This window comes from Aedes aegypti, chromosome 2 (genome assembly GCF_002204515.2).
Source record: "Aedes aegypti strain LVP_AGWG chromosome 2, AaegL5.0 Primary Assembly, whole genome shotgun sequence".
In the NCBI taxonomy this organism is placed as follows: domain Eukaryota; kingdom Metazoa; phylum Arthropoda; class Insecta; order Diptera; family Culicidae; genus Aedes; species Aedes aegypti.
This window is the reverse complement of record NC_035108.1, coordinates 240,436,702-240,458,125: the sequence shown is the minus strand read 5'-3', so window position 1 is coordinate 240,458,125 and position 21,424 is coordinate 240,436,702. Positions and strand designations below refer to the sequence as shown.

At 38.0% G+C, this 21,424-nt stretch overlaps 1 protein-coding gene across 3 annotated transcripts in view; it reads left to right on the top strand.

Annotated features, from left to right (window-relative positions):
- LOC5577719 (profilin) overlaps positions 1 to 21,424 on the top strand; it is a 37,198-nt gene that overhangs the window by 8,446 nt on the left and 7,328 nt on the right. For all 3 annotated transcript variants that reach the window (XM_001656620.2, XM_021844561.1, XM_021844562.1), the window contains exon 3: positions 19,313 to 19,484. In XM_001656620.2, coding sequence (XP_001656670.1) covers positions 19,313 to 19,484 — 172 coding nt within the window. The remainder of the gene's footprint in view (positions 1 to 19,312; positions 19,485 to 21,424) is intronic.

The window sequence follows — 21,424 nt, the reverse complement described above, 5'->3', positions numbered from 1 at the left end:
CTTATCCAGGGATGTTCAGAATTTTCTTCAAAAATATCAAAAATATTCTTCAAAAAAAAATATTCTGAGATACCTCCAGCGATTCTACCAGAAGTTTAGCATGACATAGCTATTTTCAAGAAATGCCGAGATTATTAATTATGAATTTGCTACTGGGAATCTTGCAACGGTCTACCTACCGCTGGTACCTCCAGCGGTAGACCGCAGGGTTTACTCCAAAAAATCTTGCAGTGTTTTCTTCAAAGTTTTTCTAGTAATTCTACCAAGGATGGAAATCTAGTAATCATGACAAAATAAATGATGCATCACGGTTGTTCTTTATCCTGCGATCATAGCAACAACGATTAACCTTTTGTCGTCAAGTTATCATAACAAACTATGCTCCGCGAATAATGCATCATTCTGCATGTGTGCTAACGAACAAAATGTTCGCAAACCGAAATCATAATTGTTGGAGGATTTTTAAGCTTTTACTCCGAGATTCGACTCCTGCTATGCAATTCTTGATCCGGAAGTTGATCTGGCATGGTTTGGGAAAAAATAATGCCGTGGATGTGTTCCGATTTACGTTAATCGCAACATGTTACATTATCCGACAAACGGTTTGTCCCGCGACAAACAGTGCATCAGATGCTCCATATATCTGAACAAAGTGCGCGTAATGAGGCGTTGTAATCATGCTTTTGCAAGAACAACGGCCTCCTTAGACCGTTCAAATACTGTGTTGTTAGTCGCTAGAGACGATTTTTTCCATCCTTGAATTCTACCGATTATTCTAGTTGCTTCTCCAGGATTAAACCATTGGAATCAAGTAGAGATGGTCGGGTTTCACATTTTTCAAACCCGAACCCGACCCGTACCCGAGATGCAACGCTGGAGTCGCTACTCGCCATGATAAGGGCACATGCACAAATATTATAACGCTTTGCATGCAAACATGTAGGTATATGTGAATGAACCCTTAACGCATAGTGCTAAAACGTAACTCGGCAAATATATGTATGGTGAAATGTATCTAAGGAATAATTTTTCGAAGTCGAAATCTATTTTCGAAAAAAAAAAAATGTTTGGAACCGGTTATGCATAATGCCGATGGCTATCATGTATGCTACATATTTGTTTTCGATTAAAAAGCTTTCATTCACGAAAAATACGAAGTTCAATGCCTTTCCCCATACAAAATGATTTATCTCTTGTTCATCAGCTGTGCACATTTAAAGCTCTAGTTAGAATCGAAATCGATCATTTCCCGCATAACCTGTGAACTCGCCCTAAAAGCCATTGGTAACCGAGTGTGTAGCTCCTTGTTCCTAAGCAAATGAATGGACCAGGATGAAAACTATCACCACTAGGAGATAGAGGAGTATCTCCTCTTCTTCATAGCTTTGTTGAATAACGTTTAAATCCACACGCTCGCTCGATAACAACCAGCTACTCACTCGGTTACCAATGGCTTTTAGGGCGAGATTTGCCAACAATGAAAAAGCATAATTTTATTATAATTGATAAAATAAAGAAATGACCGTTTTTCAAGAGCACCTTATTTTATAATCCCGAACCACAGCTTATTTTAATTGAAATTTTCACAAGTTTCCGAGAAGCACATCTTATGAGATTCCCTCAAATGAAAGTCGATCATCAGTAAAGTGAACCGGGCAGTGAACTCTATTTTTTGCTGAGAAACCTGGCAATTTGTTAGCTGAGTATCTGTTAAAATTGAAAACAGGCTCGTTAAAAAAATTTGTGAACATGAGCAAAGCAAGTAATCCATTGCTTCATGTATTCCTGCAGGGGTTTCCACGAAATCTATTATAATCTCTGCCATGAATTCCTCAATGTATTCGATGCGGAATTCTCCAGAGAATCATGTAATTTCTTCAGGAATTTGCGCCAGACATTTCGCTAAGATTCCTCCAGGATTTAATCCAGGGATAACTGCTGCAGATCAAAGAATTCCCTAGTAAATTGTTCATGGATCTATGAATTTTTCCAGCAATAATTATTCACTCTTTCTACATAAATTTCTTCAAGGATTCCGCTCAAGACGCTTGACATTATTTTTTAGAAAAATAAAACTAATATAGCATTATTCAAACTAATAATAATTTTTGGAAATATCTTGAACAGTTTGTGACAATGTCTAAATAAATTCTCTGAGAACCTCTTTGAGCAATTTCTAAACGAATCTTGATGAAATTTAAATTTTCGAATCTTGAGGGATTCCTGCTTTTTTATCATTCAAATGTACTGATTGAAACTATGAACAAAATTTTGAGAGAAAACAGTAAGTGGAAATAGTTTCTGAAGATATCTTCTTCTTCTTAGCATTAACGTCCTCACTGGGACAGAGCCGGCTTCTCAGCTTAGTGTTCTTATGAGCACTTCCACAGTTATTAACTGAGAGCTTTCTTTGCCGGAGTTGCCATTTTCGCATTCGTAAATCGTGTGGCAAGTACGATGATACTCTATGCCCAGGGAAGTCAAAGAAATTTCCATTAAGAAAAGATCCTGGACCGACCGGGAATCGAACCCAGACACCTTCAGCATGGCTCTGCTTTTTAGCCGCGTACTCTAACCACTCGGCTAAGGCAGGCCCATTACTATTCAAAGTTTCAGAGATATACTTAAACAAAAAAAAAACTGATTGAATTCTTGAAAAAGTTCTAAAGCAAAATTTTATTGATAATCCTAGGATGAATTCTGCTAGGACTGAGGACTTCATTGGGAAATTTCTGTTTGAATCTTTTGATAAATTCTTGAACAGACCTCTGGACAAATATGTTACAGGTCTCTTTGTAGGTTTGTGGTTGTATTCTTTAAGGTATCCTGAAAAGTCCATGAAATTGGGAAAATATTTAAATTTCATTCTAATGGATTTTTTGTTAAAAATAATGAAAACTCCAAAAAAAGGAAATCGCAAAGAAATTATCTTTTCTCTGTAGATTCCTTATGCATTTATGTTCCCTGTTTGGTCTTTTTTTGGGGCCTGTTCAGTCTTAGTTTGTACCATGAGGTCTCTGTACTGGAAGTTTTCTTATTTTTTAGACATTTTAGTGTCTACCAGCTCTGTTATATAGTGGCTTTTCGCCCTTGTCGAGCGCGCAACTCGTCATAATCCCTTTTTCCTTAGATGATCGTTAGTGGCGCACTCTTAAAGAGCGAAAAGCCACTCAAAGGTAAATAATGATAATAATAGATGAATGTTTACTTTGAAGGATTTTTTATTCAAGGGTCGTTTTTACCTAATCTGCAATAGTCCCAGGATAAGTATTCAAGAGTTATCTCTGAAAAGTGAACAAACTTGGTTTATCGATTCATCGTACTGCCCATATTCGCATAACCGTCCCATGTTGTATGGGATTTCCTATAAACATGGGACTGTTATACGAATATGGGCAGCGTATGCCTCAGACAAAATTCTACAAATTTGATTCAGCACCTAATCAGCTTTCAAGGCCCCATTAAAAATCGAGCAAAATGTCAACACTGAACAAGCAGTTTTATCTTACAAGCTTCAATGGTCAATACACATAGATATTTGTCAGTCAATAATTGTGAAACATGAAAAAAAGTTGATGAACAGGCTCTTGTTCCAGCAGGGACGTCACGCCAGGAAGAAGAAGAAATTATGGAGGCGATTACATTACGAGAGCACGATATATGGAAAACCGGAATGGCCTGGAAATATAAGAATTTCTAGTAGTGGAGAATTGACTGTCTTTTGTGTGAATCATATTATTTCAGTGTAACTTCGTTAAACAGTGCTTTGTTTATAAAAGTGAAGTGTGAAAATCAGCTGAAACTTTGAATAGTACAGGTCGGTTACACCAGTTTGGAAACCTCTGTCGCGGATGAATGCACCACGTTCGCGTATCCATACTAACACAGACCCGGTACACTTTCGCGATATGCGTGGTCATAATAACAGCGGCAATCGCACTGCCAGATAACACACGCATACACTGTTGCATTTGACAATCGAAAACCTTGTGTACACAATGCACAATCTCTACATATGGAGTGTAGGTTGAGTTCTACATGGCAACGACGCGTACTCAATGTATGGGAGTTGTGCAAAATTTTTAAGAGTGTTCAATCATCTCGCAGCTTGTCCAACCCATCCATCCACCCACTTCGCAGATTTCCAGCTAACCAGCATTGATCCGTGTACCGTACGGCTGTATGGGTGTCGTGAGTGCTACCACAGCATAGGACCTCTGTCTGACTTTTCGTATAGCAAAATGTGACAGGCGAACGAACGGCCAAAGCAGTCAATGCCGAGTATGGTATGGCATGCGATGGAGGTCGCCGCGGTGGTAAAGTACAACCGTTGGCCAGCACTCATATTAGTGCAACACGTTGGGATTGTCTGGTCACTTCTCTGCGCAGGCCGTAGCCTAGTGTTGGTTTGGTACTTATAGAGTAGTAACGGATTGCGTGTTGCGCTGTCCGGCTGCCTGTATGATGTGATTACCTACTCTACGCTTGCCAAAATGCTGAGTTGGAGATATTGTTCGTCTCTTTGGATGTCTAGCCATCCTGTCGGAGGACAGTATTTACCACATGTACACCGAGGGCGAAAGTGTTCAAAGCTTTGAACGTTCATGTACTCCAATAATGAACTTTAGGTAAAAGGATTGGCTACTATTGACACAATAAAGTTTTAACAATAGAGGCAAAACTAAAGCCCCATGATGCATTATTACGATTATTCCAGGATAATTTGGCTAAAGTTTGGTTTCACTGATAGGTGATAATATGAAATTGTTTTGCCTCGAAAAGTAACTTTAGACCAACAATTCATCGCAAAAATTGATTGTTTATGTACATTTTATAGGTACAATAAGAACTTGAACGTACTAATGATTTTGCTTAATTTCACATTGTGTTCAATTTGGCCGGCCAAAATTGGGAAACGGCTTGTGGGAAAATTTAGCCAGGACCAGGTTCACAGCGAAGGTACTGAATCTGTCATACAGAAGGCCAATATCCTTCGTATTCCTAAAGACCATGTCCGAGTTTTTTTTATAACGGTGAAGTTGGACACCAAAGTTTGCCAATTAGGAAGACAAATTGACCTATCTGGGACCGGTTTCACGGAGGTCCCATAAAGAATCGAAAAGCTATCCAAGATTAAAGCTAATACCATTGTCTAATATACAGTTAACTCTCCCTTACTCGATATTGAAGTGTCCATCGAGTTAGGGAGGTATCGAGATACAGAACACATATTTTTCAAATTTTCAACTTTTTATTATTTTGTCAAAATACATTCAGAATAGTTATTTTCACCTGAAAAACCGTACCATTATACCACATTTACTTTTGTGACACTTTTTTTACCGATCAGCAAAAATTAAAAATTTTAGCACCCAGAAATTGGCAGTAAACTTTAATGTTACTATCAATTTAATCATAATAACCAAATTCATGAAATTTATTAACGTTTGGAGGACATTTGGAACTTTTCATGAAAATATCGAGTTAGAGAGGTAAACTTACTTGGGAAACTGAAACAGATAGCATCGAGTTAGGGAACATCGAGTTAGAGAGGTATCGAGTTACAGAGGTATCAAAGCATGCTATATTGAAGGGACCGCGCATTCTATCGTGTTAGGGGAAATATCGAGATACAGAATATCGAGTAAGGGAGAGATGACTGTAGTTCTCAAAAAACATCCATAGTCGAAACTGTATAAATAAGTAATATTGGAGTCAAATTGATACCAATTAGTTGGATGCATGTTGACGAAAAATGAAATTGGGGTAATTTCTGATGCCGATCTGACTCAGTGACCCAGCGAAATCACTTCGAACCGGTGGACAATTTCAAAATGAAAGCAATCCGTCAAAAATTGCCAAGAAATGTAGCATTTTATTCATTTGCTGAGCGGATATGTCGTGAACAGTCAAGAAATATTCCAAAAAAATCATGAACCAGCAATGTTAAAATTTCCAATTGCATTATGTAAGTATTATTCGGAACGAGACCCTTCTTAGTAAACAAAAAATACATTATTAAACATTCCGTACATCTACAATGCAGTCAGTATGAAGAGGTCCGTATACTTCAATTATGTCACGTCAAATCGCGGTATCAGCGGTTATAAAACCACAATCGAACATCAAGATCTTATATAATCAGAGATTTGTCTCCCATTAAATGCATTTTTTACTGAACGAACCGAACACCCGTAGGCAAACCCCAATATGCTTCATACGGAGTCACTATCCAACCGGTTTTACCTCCGTTTCTTTGTTCATGAAGTCATTTTGCAGATTCAGGTTGTTCACGCATGTACAACATCAAAGTACGGTAGTCTTAGTAATACGGTTGATAGATTGCATCGAACACGCGTTTATGTCCTATGTATGTTTTTCTCTTCATTCATACTCATCACCATCAACATTACTTTATGTACTCTCCTTCCTTTCTCCCTTAACTGGCAGACTCATTCAGATTGACATTAGAAGGATATGGTTTCGCAGAACCTTACGGAAATGTGTCTACGGGAAGCCAAATCAACTTCCTCTCCGGAAACGACTCTTATCTTCCTTTATTGGTAAAGGGCGTCAAACTACCATCGTCTCTCTATAACTAAGAGAAAAATCGGTATAGCTTCACCCATATCCTGTTTGGTTATCACTTGAGTTACGTTTATGAGCTCTCGCTATCATATTCGTATGAGTGAAATGCCGTTCGATAACGATAAGATAACAGATACATACTGTTTCTTGCTAAAGCTTACTGTTCATATGTAGTATAATTTTAATCGTAATAAGCCACGAAGAAGAAAGCCTAACGAGTAGGATAAGCACACCTTATGACTAATACGAAAATTAACATATTCGTGCCAACATAGTCCATAATGCTGTTCCTTCACGGTCGTTTTACGAATTTAAACTTCAAACTCGGCGATGGCGTGTGAATGTTTACATATTTAAGTGGCTAACATATGGTTCGCAAATTTCTCATATTTACATAAGCTCTCGACTTCTATGCGGCGAATGAATGCCGGTCTTTTGCCAGGCAAGCACTTCGTCTACATTCTCCTCTCCATTATGCTGCCAAGGGAGTAAGCGTAAAATGTGATGATATTAATTTAATTGCTGAGGTTTTGCTTTTGCTAGTCTGGCAGTGTAAACTTATGTTCGTTTAGGAAGAGCTTTGTCGCTGGTTCGTTCGCAGCTGGTAATATCTTCCTGAAAGAATTTTCAGTTAGAAGCTAGCTGGACAAACATGTGGTAGCACCACGGCTAGATTGGGATAGTAAAGAAGTAGCAAAGCTTGAACAAACAAACTTCATTTGATGACTGACAAGCGTTGTTCAGGACCGAGAGTGATTTCAGCTGTAGGTTCAGATTTATAGTAAACAATTCATAAATATGAAAACGTGGCAAATTGTGTACGGTTTACCATTGAATATATGTATGAACAAAAGATGTCTGCAAGTTTTGTCTTATGTTAGCAAAACTCAATATATTCTTCTTCTTTTTCTTTGCATTAACGTCCTCCCTGGGCAGAGCCTCCTTCTCAGCTTAGTGTTCTTATGAGCACTTCCACAGTTATTAACTGAGAGCTTTCTTTGCCAAAGTGGCTATTTCAGCATTCGTATATCGTGTGGCATGTACGATGATACTGTATGCCCAGGGAAGTCAAAGAAATTTCCAGTACGAAAAGATCCTAGTTCGACCGGGATTCGAACCCAGACACCTACAGAATGGCTTTGCTTTGTAGCCGCGGACTTCAACCACTCGGCTAAGGAAGGCCCGAAGCAAAACTCAATATCACTATCTTTAATTTGCTAATACAGAGTCGGTGACAGGTCTTTTTTCAAGAGACCTAATCACTATTTTTACACAAGTCTCTAAAAAGTCCTTATTTTTGATGAACGTTTTTCTGCAAGTAATCTTCCAGAAACTCATGAACCGCTTGCTACGATCGCTTCTAGAGGATATTCTTAGGATAACTCCCGAGCGAATGATCTTGGAAGAATGAAAAACATGTCTGCAGTTATTATAAATTGAATTCACGAAATAACATCTGGATGAAGGAAGAATTCTTGAACATATTCCTAAGGAAATCTTAGTATAAATTTTTGACACCATTTACGGGATTTGTAAAGGAAGTTCAAAATGAAATTATTTTATTTAAATTGATTCTACTGAAACATGCCTGGTTGAAATCTAAACAAGTATAGTCAGTTTTGATCTCCCGTTTGGTATTTTTAATTTCTAGAGACACTCATTGACGACTTCTTTGGGAAAATTTCTAAAAAAATATCCTTAGACATCAGTTAAGAAACCACGATAAAATTGAACAAAATTGTCCACCCTACTCTTAGTCCTTACTCAAACTTTGATTGTTTCTGAGGTTTCAAATATGGAATATTGTTAAATTTAGACCGCTGCACGTATAGGTTTGTTTATACGTAATCCAAATTCAGTAGCTCTATCAAGCACCATAAAAGGCCAAACTTGCGTGGCACCAATACAAACTCTGTGCTCACCGACCGTTCTGCTTAATATTGTACACGCATTTTTGATCGAAATCGGTGACGCGTACACTGTTGCGTAGGCCCATATGTCATTTACCGCTATCCATCCGAGAGAAGCCAGATAATGAAAAGTGAAATTGTAACTTTCGATTTCTACTTGGCGCACGTCTAGCAACGCTATCCTTCACATTCCCATCGCCCATCATCTCACGTCGTCATTCACAAACACCGATTTTGGCTCGCTCTCAAGCAGTAGGCCGTGTAGAATGCGAAACGTATAAAAATAGTTTGCTGTGTTTGATGACGGTTGTCAAAATTCTGATCTCCTAGATTGGTGAGAATGATGAGTCGATAATTAGTTGTCATAATAAAGCCAAAGCGGTCAAATCCTAATATAGCGTCTGATTAGTATCTATTGTACCGTATTATCGTACCGTTCTGATTTAAATTCCGGACAGCTTCAGATTCCGGACACTCAACTTTGTATGGGAAAGGTTTTAATTGAAATGTTTCACAATTTGCCGTTCAAAAGCTTTCAATTCGGAAACTTGTTTTAATTAGATTTTTTTATAGCAATCCATGAAAATTTACAATGGTCAACTTTGATTTTGACGTTTTTCTAATGGTTGGTAGTGTTTATTTAACGATTTAACTTTTTCAACTTTGCTTTTCACGACCTGTCCGGAATTCGAATCTAAGCGTCTGGAATAAGAAGCAAATGTGTGTAATTTATATGCTTTTAGGTGGCTCACAGTTCAAAGAGACCTTAAGTGTCCGTAATATGAATCAAAACGGTAGTTTCCTTAGCTTAGCTTAGACAGACTTAACATATCAATGGTTGCTATTCCGTGATTGACCGAAGTCAGTGAAAATGCACAAAGAATCAACTAGAAGATCGGCTGGGATTTGCCATAATCTTCTTCAGTGTGCATAATTCAGTACCTCTATTTATACATGGTCAATAACGACGCCGGCCACGTCCTTGCAGTCAGTTGGGATTGGGGGAAGGAATGTTAGTGTGTAATCTTTGCTATTTGGAGACCGTGTTTGCCTCTGCATCTCCACAAAGGTTACTGGGAGGGATGTTTGTTAATGGGGAGGATCGTTGTGTCACAGGATTCACTTTGATAAGTGATTAGACCATGATAAATAATTATTGGTGACATATAAACATGCTTATATGTAAATATAATATTTTCATTTGATATGAACAATATCTATGTAGAGAAAAATTATGCCGACACTTGACGTGACGAACCTTTCAAAGTTTGTTGAATAAAGTGAACCTTTCGCAAGTCTACACTCGTAGTGTCGAACCATTCAAAGTTTTTTTTAATTACAAAAATAAAAATAAAAGGAAAAATGTGTTTTGAATAAAAAAATTAGACATAAATAATTTATGAATCAGAGTTTATGTCGACACTCACAGTGACGAACCTTTCAAAGTTTGTTGAAAAATCATTTTTTTGTCTCACCGTTGTAACGATTAAGGTGCAGTATGGCCCATAAAAAAATGCGAAAATCGTCATATCATGTTTTATGGTAATTTTTACATAAAAAATGTGAATGAAGCATAAATATTATTCATTACTTGTATTGTTTAATCTATTTAAACTAAGTTTTTCGTTTTGGACATGATTTTTATCTGTAACTTTCACCTTACCAGAGAGGAATTGGAAGCATACCTTCAAATTTTATCATGCGGACGTCGAGTTCAATATCTGTGTGATGAAAGCTTCTAAAACATCAACGATGGCGTGAGATTCTTCACAGGCCTTGTCTCCAGCATACGCCCATATCAAATTATAGGACCGGTTTATACCTGGGTAATTGGAAGCTTGAACATGTTTTCGAAAAAAACGGCTCATTTTGGAGAGCTTTGATTGAAAAGCGGCTCCGTTTTGCCCAAAACCTTTGAGCTAGTATTGATATAAGTTGCCTCTAACCGAAGGAACAAATTTTATCCTCAAAAATCTGTTATAGGCCTCCTCCGTATTTATTTTTTATTCAACTTTATCAAAAAATAAAGGCATATCAAACCTCTAAGATGCAAATACCCTCAAAACTATGACCCTGGCAAAATATTTTATTGTGATCATGAAGAACACGATCTCTTAGAACTCCTCCATCCTCTGATACCAAACAAACTTAAATTTTCAACAATAAAGTGTGATTTTTGAAGGTGGAAAGTTTATCACCAGAGTATACGATAATCAGACGCTGTTTCTAGCTTTGGGCGGAAAAACCCTTTGAACTTGTTTGCTTTATTACATTATTTAGAACAGTAAAAAAAATATGACAAAAATTGTCCTGGATAGCGAAATTGTGTCAGAATATACTACAATAATCGGAAATTACATTCACTATCAAAAACAATGAAAATAACGCTTGTGGATGCAATATTCACGTTCAAATAATTTTCGCATTTTTTTATGGGCCATACTGTACATATTTTATATATTAGAAATAGTAGCATGAAACGTGCTCACCAATTGATCCGTCATCCTTGAGCAGCAACAATCCACTTTCAGCTTCACTCGTTTGCTCAGCTATATAAAAGCATTCAGAGAAAATTGGCGCGCGACCCGAGAGGGAAAACAACTGATCCTGCCCTCATCGCCGGCCCCCGCAGGAGCAAGCGTCAAGGTCGAACGATCAAACACAGCTCTATGAATCAAAACGGTAGTTTCCGAACAAAAATACTGTGACAAGACATCAATGAATTTGATGCATACATTCGACGTTATTCGGTCCAATTGTTGAATTATTCTCAATTAATTCTGAATAGTTTTTATACAAAGAAATTGCGCAAGCTTGCAATTTGCGTTACGTTTCTAATTTTATGTGACGTTAAGATTCAACACGCATGATTACAGAGATAAATTCACACTTGTCAAAATTACCCTCCCCTTGGTTATGCGACCTTGCCGCGATGGGAGGGCATAATCCATTAGCCCATATGATGGAAACCAAAGGCGTAACCTGTAGTGGTGGTATCACATTTTGGCACTTTTTGCTTAAAGCCGCGTCATAATTCATATGGCATAGACGCAATAATATCTCGGATGTGATCCAACGGACATTCTGCGTCATTGATAGAATTGATGCCCATTTCAAATAATTAATCTATTCGAAGTGGACATTAATACTATTGGTGACGTTCAGTTTGCCTTTTGCTAACCAGAATGATCCGTAGCCACTCTTACTATTAGCTAGTTAGATACATCGTTATCATATACGACGTAGGGAATACATAGGAACTTTTAGGAAAATGACTAGTAGATTCACTGAGTAGAAATAAGTGGCGACAATCTTATTTTAATATGGTTTTTACATTGCCATAATAAGAAATACCTCTTTTGTAACAGCGGTATAAATAATCTGATTCCAGCTTCATTTTCGCAAAATTTACAAGTAGAAAGTAGGCGTTGTGAAGCATTGCATTTGCCACCGAAAAGTGAATCATGTAGGAGACTGTAATAGAAGCCTAAGGTAACAGACTCTTCAATATTCACTATAAAATGACTATGGAAAGTAAGACGTTGAGATCGATCATTAGGGTACACTTGCTAGTTTCGAAAAATTGTTGAACAGACAAGGAAAGCGACTTTTTTCTTTAAGGATATATGAACGTAATGACCAATAAACACTTTTAACAACAAAAAATAAAATTAACTAGAACTACTACTAAACAGCCTAATTTTGTTAAATCTTGACGACAATTGACATTTAAGACTCTAATCTTACGTAAAAGACAGGAGTAATCAGAATAGCACTTGAATGACAAATTATTCAAAACCATTTCGACTAGACAGTATTAGTAATGACACTACTACACAACTATTTCAAACAAATTCTGATGGAGCTGCTGATTTTCACAATGCTTCCTTTTCTCAGAAGCAAGGGAATATGGGTACTTTTCAAAAACTACCACGTCACAATACTAATAAAAAACAGTGTTCATGTGGGCGCCATTGCCTAGTCCGTCTGAGTATTGGTCCTGGTAGAGGGGAAACTTGGCAAAAGCCAGACCGAGGGTTCAGCCTTGACAAGTTAAGCTGTCAGGCAGCTCCAACTGAATACCATACAAAAAAAAAAAAAAAAAAAAAAAAAAAAAAAAAAAAAAAAAAAAAAAAAAAAAAAAAAAAAAAAAAAAAAAAAAAAAAAATTCACACTTGTCAAAATTCACTTTATTGATGCTTGTCTACTGTTAAAATTTAATATGTTTATTAGACATCATGTTTCTTTAATCAGTGAATTCGTTCTTTGGGCATACTCTATTAATATATAATTTGAATAACAGCGACCAATCGTTTATAGCAAGATGCTTATGTTATAATTACAATATGTTCAACATTTGTAATTAGTGAAAGAATTGTATTGATTATGCATACAAACGAAGACTAAGGCCACTTCCAGCCGATTTTATACAGTCAACTGTCCCTTACTCGATATTCTGTATCTCGATATTACCCCTAACCAGGGATTGAATCCTGAGAAAATTGAGAGAATCTCTCACGTATCGCTCTCTGTAACTATCATAATATGCTGCACATTATGAGAGACTGTTTATCGTACACTGCTACAACTTTGATCAGATTGGGGGGATAGTAGTTCTTGATAAAACCCCTCTAAACATGCTCAAAACCTGGGGGACACTATTGCTATTGGAAGTTTGTGGATTGTTTATCGTGCCAGTAAAGAAAAACACCTACCCCCAAGGGTAAACAAGCGAGAAAAATGGATTTTATCATCGCTCTCTCTTTGGGGCTCTTGTTCGCTGCTTCCAATTATCAGACTTGTTACAACTTGCGATACAATGACGATCGTGGACCGCAACAGATGGGATGTTTTTCTTTGCTTGCTTTGATCGTGCTTCATACTCATGCTTCATGCTCATACTCAAATGAGAGCGAATTCTGCAATGCCTGCCCCTAACTCGATGGAATGCGCAGTCCCTTCAATTTGGCATACTTTGATCCCTCTGTAAGTCGATACCTCTCTAACTCGATGTTCCCTAACTCGATGAGAGCTGTTTGAGTTTTCCATGCAAGTTTACCTCTCTAACTCGATATTTTCAAATAAATTTTGAAATATCCTCAAAATGTTAATAAATTTCATAAATTTGAATGCTATGACTATGCTTATAGTAAAATTAAGTGTTTTACTGACTGTTCAAAAGGTGTAAAGTAGGTGAATGTGTCAAAATTCCTTTATTTTTCTAGTTAAAATAGCTATTTTGATTGTATTTAGTAAAATTAACGACAATTTCAAAACATGATAAATATGTGTTTTGTATTTCGATACCTCCCTAACTCGATGCTCTTTCAATCCAAAACCGTTTTGCATTCCCATTTACGCCAGCAAAATCAAATGGGTCGTGGATTCGAACGATTAGTATTCGATCGAAAGTTGGATCCGCCGTAAACAAGAATTCTAATATTGAAGGGACCATCCCCTCAGGGAGGTATCTAGTCATAGAATACAAAAAAGTGCAACTGCGGTTCAATAGATGAAGTAGTCATGAAAACTAACTTTTTTACTATGAATACAGCGAACCAAATTTTTACTATGAGATACGGCGTATCGAATTATGGAGAGTTGTACCCTTAACTTGGAGTTGTACCCTTAACTTGGAGTTGAAATAAAATTATAGAATTTTCAAGAGCACAAAAATTTCTCTATGATGAAAATTTGATCGATTGATACCCTTCACCTTAAACAATCCAGTTTGAAAAAGATAAGGAATAGAGTTTATCAATCATTACTATGACCCAGAGAGCTACTACAGTCAGCAACTTCTTACTAACATAACCTCACCTTTCCATTACATATGGTTTACAGCTTTTACTGTCCCTTTCCCATTCAACAAACCGAGAAATCGGGCAACCAGCGATTAACGAGATGGTATAGTGGGAGTGCGAATCACTTGAACCGTGATTAATTGCTACGAAAACGAAACGCTAAGAAATGATACCCGTGTGGTTACACTCTAGTAACGCCTTTTCCGATTCCAATGTCTCTAGTCTAGTTAGATGCAACTCAATGTTCGAGGAGGCGGGGGCAATAGCTAGAGGGGAACGTGGCAGCCAGTTTTTCTTTCGAGTCAGTTGTAAGTTTAATGGAACGTGCACCCGATTCAGAGTGTTGTTTGGCCAGTCGCCCAATGAAGGCATCGACAATTTGCTTTCGACGGTGACTTTATCAGGGCATTTCTCTTTCCGCTGAGCCGGTTTCTTGCCTATTGACATTTTAGCTTGATTCATGTGAGTAGAAAGTAGTCCCGAGTAGCGTCGTCGTCGTCTATGTCTCATAAGGCAAAGATGATTGAAGCCTTGTGATTACATTCATCTGTTTCGTTAGGATGATTGAAACCCGAGTAACTCGATGTGCCTCTGGGCGAATAAGATAAAAATACATGGGTCACAATCGATACTCCATCTAAACCACCGAGTAAACGTAGGCACTTTGTCACAACAGGTTGAGTTACTTTAGTAATGAGACGATAAACATTAGTAACTTGTTTGCTCTTGATGAGCGAAAGACGAATCAACAAGATGCGTTCAAAGCGAAACATTTATCAGCAGAGGAATAACCAGTTTCCACCACTACTTCAACGCAAAGAAAAACCGGCCTATTCCGCGTAGATAACGTAAACGTGATTTTACTTTGTCATCGCGTGTCTAATGTGTTACTCGCATCTGCCAGGTTTTAGAATGTCGTGGGATATCCTAAACTATATTTATATGTTTTATTCGTTTATTGTCTTGCTCAAATCGCAAGCTTTTCATGGATGAAATGTGTTAAGCTTGACGCTTGCCATTATTAATGTTCGCTTGTAGCATATTAGCGTTAGGGTGTAAAAAAATCTGATTTTCGTTCCATTCCACTTTCATTTTCACAAATATGCAATACTAGCTTGGTCAGCGAAACTAGGACTATTTTGGTGGTTTTCTTTGTCCTTTTATGTGAATTTTGAACACTGGAACATGGTTGGATTAAGTGGATAACCTAATTAAAAAAATGAAAGTAGGCGGAGTTGATAGTCTAATGGCTATCGCTTCTTCTTCCCAATCCCAATCGTGTGTTCAATCTCAGGCCCGTACCTTTCTCATAATTTGTCACATTCTTCCTAATATCGATGTTTTTCTATCTCTCTGCGTCATTCTTGATGAACATAAGGACGTGTGACCGGTGCCATTATCAATCTAGGAACATTGAAGGGAGTGTGATTGTACATTGAAGATCATCCAGGGTTTCCTAACCGGTGGTCCACGGACCCCTAAAGGACCGAGACGGTTTCTCGTTTCTCGTCCGTAAAGCCATAGTTTTTCTCGATTGATGAATAAATATGAGGAATCTTTTTGAAAAAGATGATTACACCCGATACTGTTTTTGCACGGATTTTTTTTACACGACCACCGTGCAAAAAAAGTTTCCATACATTTTTTTCCACTAAAACCTTATTTTTGCATGAAACGCTTAGATATGGTGTTACTTTTTTTGCACGATTTTTGAAATTTTGAACTGAAAACTTTTTTTGCACGGTACGCATCCCCCGTGCAAAAACAGAATCGGGTGTATTAGGTTCACATATTTGACATCTTAAAATTTTTGAAAATTTGACTTAGTTTAAGTAAATGAAAATCAAATTTAGTAATTCATACGCAAATTTGTATCGTGACAGTAACGCGTATTTTGACCTCAACTGCAAGGCCGTTTTCTGTGTCGTTGACAAGTTTCGAATCTACAGTCAACTCTCTCTTTTATTCGATATTTCCCCTAATTTAAAGTGACCATGTGTGATTTACTCCAACGCGGGGCAAAATTATCCTTGAGCATTTACGTACGTATCACTGTTCTACAGTGGAAAATATGTCGTAAAATGCAAAGGTTAAAAACAGAGGTACATGCCAGAAATAATTGCAACTTGTTCGAAATTCTTAAAATTTCTATAAACATGCAAAATCTTAAGAAGTTTAAGGATTTATTGCCAAAATTACTCAAATTAATCTAAAAAAAACATATTTTTACCTCATTTTTACATTTTTTCCTAAACTGAGCAGAGCAGAGATGTCCAAAGATTTTTTTTCGGTTTTGAGTTGTAATTTCAGTTTGTTTAAATCAAAGATGTTTTCACTATTTGTTTTTAATACTGATTTCCGTTAAAAATACACAAAAAACATAGATCTGAATAAGTTTTTGACAGAGTTGTCATATTGATTTCAATGGTGTGAGACTTTAATGGAATCTTGGAGCCCTATCTTACAGATCTCCAAGCTAGATTATCACAAAAAAAGATGTTCTTACATCACTCTGAGTACAATTCTCATATAATTTTATGACAGTGAAGTGGGAGCATGAGTGAACACGATAGAACACGCTATGTTTGAACCAGCAGATTATAAATTTCGAATGAACATCAGATTTGAAATCAGTATTCGGTCCATATTTCCAAAATCGGAAGGTTTAAACATATTCTATCGGTGAAATTTTTTCCATAAATTTTGTATGGGTAGAAATGTGCTATACGGCTGGATGATCGGTAGAATATTTCAAAATTATGAAAATTATGATTATCAAAATATGGACCGAATACTGAAGTCTAGCGAGACAAAATATGTTATACATTTGATTTTTAAAATCTCCAAGTTTATACATAATTTAAATTTGTAAGAACTTCTCGAGATGATGATAGACATTTACATGAATTGGGTGAAACGCGGGAAGTTTCGCGGGACACTTTTCAGCCAGAAACAAATGTTCAAAATGCGGGACTGTCCCGCGAAAAGCGGTACGTCTGGTCACTTTACCTAATTCGATGGAATGCGCGATCCCTTCAATCTAGCATGCTTTGATCCCTCTGTAAGTCGATACCTCTCTAACTCGATGCGATCTGTTTCAGTTTCCTATGCAAGTTTACCTCTCTAACTCGATTTGTTACATGGAACACGGTAATTGGGGAACCTAGTCTAAATTTACTGCACAAAATCTACGGGCATTTGCACTTATCGCAGTTACCCGCTCATGTTCAACCCCTCGTCTGACAGACATCGTGACACATGGAGCTAATGGCGCAGAACCGTGAGGAATTTATCGACAATGCGTAACAATTATTTAAATGCCACTACCGGCACGCTCCCGTTCGCATCGTGGTTGCCGATAGGTAGTAAGGTATCTCAATCAGCCTAACGATTGCTTAGAAGTCATGCGACCAAAAGCTATTTTTAACGAATCGCTAGTATCGGAAGATTGTTGACCCGAATTCGCTTCGGATGAGTACTTTTGACATTATTCGCAGCAGACAAGACGGGCGTGTGTGCTAAAGATCTCGTAATAGGGTAGATGCACCGATTTTGGCCGTCGTACCAATTGTTGCCATTCATTATAACATAAGCTGCATACTGACATGAAGATTACACATTGCATTCGTAGTTGGGAGAAAGTCATGTCAGAGCCAGTGATGAATAAATAAATCATGTTTACCATATTTCGAGGTCGGTGACTATTCACCCTTGCCTTGACGAGCCGATCCTCCTCAATCGTCGTATCGAAGGCAAGTGACCATGTGTGGCACGGTGTTTTCCGTCTACTTTTCTTGACTCACCTACCTACTTTTGCGAACGGCACCTCGCCAAACCCCACATTAAAAGTCTGACGACACACCGGCTGCCGTCGAATCGTTGTAGCGGTCTTTCCATAGGGGTCCACAGCATGCACACAAGTTTTGCTACGAAGTATTGACTTTTTTCAATATGGTGTCTTGTAAATCAAACTCCCTTCGGATCGAACGATATGAGTCATCATCACCAGTAGAATAAGCAGTGTTGTTGATCATCCTTTCTTGGGATACAAATGAGGCCACATGTGTCCACCAGACGTCGCGTGTGGAATCAAAGCAACAGAATGCGATAAAATTATCTACTTAAAAGGAAATTTAATTCGATGCTCGATGTCGTGGTCTTCGTACATTTTGCACCGCTCATGGTTGTGTTTGAAGGTGGAATAATAAAACATAATATAGCTTTCAAGTTGGCAGAGGGGGGTTTCAAATGTTGTGACGAACCGTGAAAATCCGTTATGAAAGAAGAGGATATAAAATTTGCTAAAAAATAACACGTCATATATGGGTACAACTTGGTAATATTAGTTAAATTTCGATGTTTTGTTTTAGGCACCCATAACTTTATGCAAATTAAGTCGTGCCAATCAATACCTCAATTACCTTTTTGTACAATACAGGTTGTTATATCGCGAAGCAAAATTGTGTAATAATTGAAAAGCATAAGCGTCGTCAACCTTTGAACGACCTTGAATGACCTTCTCAGGCGCACCAACATTTTGGACAGCCCCATCAGACCGAAATGGGGCCAGGTGAGATCAACTTGCTTTCGATCTACAGTGCTTTGCACACGGTGCAACTTCAGGTAGATGTTATTTAAAATACTTTAATTTAGAGTCGGTATGCACCTCACACTAGCGCGAACGGGCCAAATTGTCAACAGATGTGACGAAGAAGTTTCGTCTAATGAGTTTATTTTCAAACGCTTGCTCTTCGTTTGTCCTATATTCGCCTTGAAGTGTAGGCATTTTCTGTTCGCTTCGGTATGTCTATCCAAGTCACCGCAAAAATTGTTGTTCACCATATTTTATAAACCGGTAAAAATAGAATTTTGTTTTCTTTCGGTATCAAACCGATGATTGCGTGGGCAAGGTCACAAGACTGTTCTAAAATGGTTACATATTTCAGCTGAAATGGCATTTAAGACATCAACTTACTGAGTATTTTTGTTTTCTTCAACTTACTCTTACAGGTATCAAAAGAAGAACTGGCGAAAATAGTGCAGGGCTTCGACAAAACCGAACTGCTCACCTCAGGAGGCGTGACACTGGCCGGCCAGCGTTACATATACCTCTCCGGAACCGACCGAGTAATCCGAGCTAAGCTGGGCAAGATGGGAGTACATTGTATGAAGACACAGCAGGGTAAGTTGTACAACCTTTATTTGTTTAATCAAACCCGCCTCACATCAATCATATGCATTATCTGTGGAACTGAGTCGATTAGATCGCCTTTGGTGGCCACAGCTGATTGATTCAACCCACTTGGATGATGCAAAAAGTAAACATGAATACTATCGAGATGTACGTCTGGATTATTAGCAGACGTTCGTCTGTACGTCATTTTAACATTTGTCAGCATCAAAACGATAGGCACGTATGAGTTAAAAAATAATCCACTGCAAAACTGATTAATTTAAAAAAAAATCGCAATAAACAAATCATGTGCATCCAATATTTGCGTTCGACCTGCTTCCTAATAAGAAACCAATACTTCGTCAGGATGTTTTCTAACATTTTTAATGAGCCTTATCAATATAATGTCTAAGGTCGAGTCACATGAATAGTTGAGAATACTCGTTTCGTGATGTAAATATAAACTTTGCGAAAGTAAACAGGCGTTATCAACAGCCAGTGTAATCGAGTAATATAATGAAGTTTGAATTATGTAATGTAGTGAAATGAGGTCAAGGTTATTGTAGTATTGTAGGTTTATGGAACAACACTCATTTGTGTTGTAGAAACGTGCCTCTTGAATTGAAGCAGGCTTCATTATTACACGCAGAGGAAAATATTGTAAAAGCTAAAGAATTCTGTATAGAGTCAACAAATTTTATTGTTGACTCACGGCTTACCAGCATCTTTTTTTAATTCAATAAATTTGCTTGTTTATTTTGAAAAATAAATTTGTTGTTTCTAAAAATGCTCAAAAATGCAAGCTGTCAAAGACAAATGTGAAATATTGTAGAAACAACAATTATGATTTGTAGAATCAACAAAAGCTATTCATTGATGTAACAAAAGGAGACGTATTGAAATAAAAAAAATCGTTTTTATTGAGTTTATGATCTGTTTTGTGTTTTATTTTCACTTTTATGGATGTTCAATAACGAATGGACAACAATTTATTGTGATTTATGTACTTACTTACTTTTGCTGGCTCTACGTCCTTCAAGACATGACCTGCGCCACAATGTTACGCCAACTAACTCGGTCCATGGCTGCTAACCTCCAATTCCTCGATCGCCCCACACTTCCAAGATCCTGCTCCACTTGGTCAAACCACCTAGCTCGTTGCGCTCCCCTTCGTCTTGTACCGGCCGGATTTGAGTTAAACACCATTTTTGCGGGACTGTTGTCCGGCATTCTCACAACGTGTCCCGCCCATCGTACCCTTCCAGCTTTGGCGACTTTCGTGATACTGGGTTCACCGTAGAGTTGCGCAAGCTCGTGGTTCATTCTTCTCCATACGCCGTTCTCACATACTCCGCCGAAGATCGTCCTAAGCACACGTCGTTCAAAAACTCCTAGCGCTTGCAGGTCCTCTTCGAGCATTGTCCACGTCTCATGCCCGTAGAGGACTACCGGTCTTATTAGCGTCTTGTACATGGTACACTTGGTACGGAAGTGAAGTTTACCAGACCGCAAGGTCTTGTGGAGTCCATAGTAAGCACGACTTCCGGCGATGATACGTCTTCGAATTTCTCTGCTGCAGTTGTTATCCGACGTTATCAATGATCCGAGGTAGACGAATTCGTCCACCACCTCGAACTCATCCCCGTCGATCGTCACGCGTCTGCCTATGCGAGCTCTATCGCGCTCGGTTCCTCCAGCCAGCAGATATTTCGTCTTCAACGTATTTACCTTCAATCCAACCCGATCTGCTTCACGTTTCAGCCTGGTATACTGTTCAGCAACCACCTGGAACGTTCTTCCGACAATGTCCACGTCGTCAGCGAAACAAATGAACTGGCTGGATTTATTGAAGATCGTGCCCCGCATGTTGAAACCCGCCCGTTTCATAACACCTTCTAGCGCAATATTGAACAGGAGGCAGGAAAGACCATCGCCTTGTCGAAGTCCTT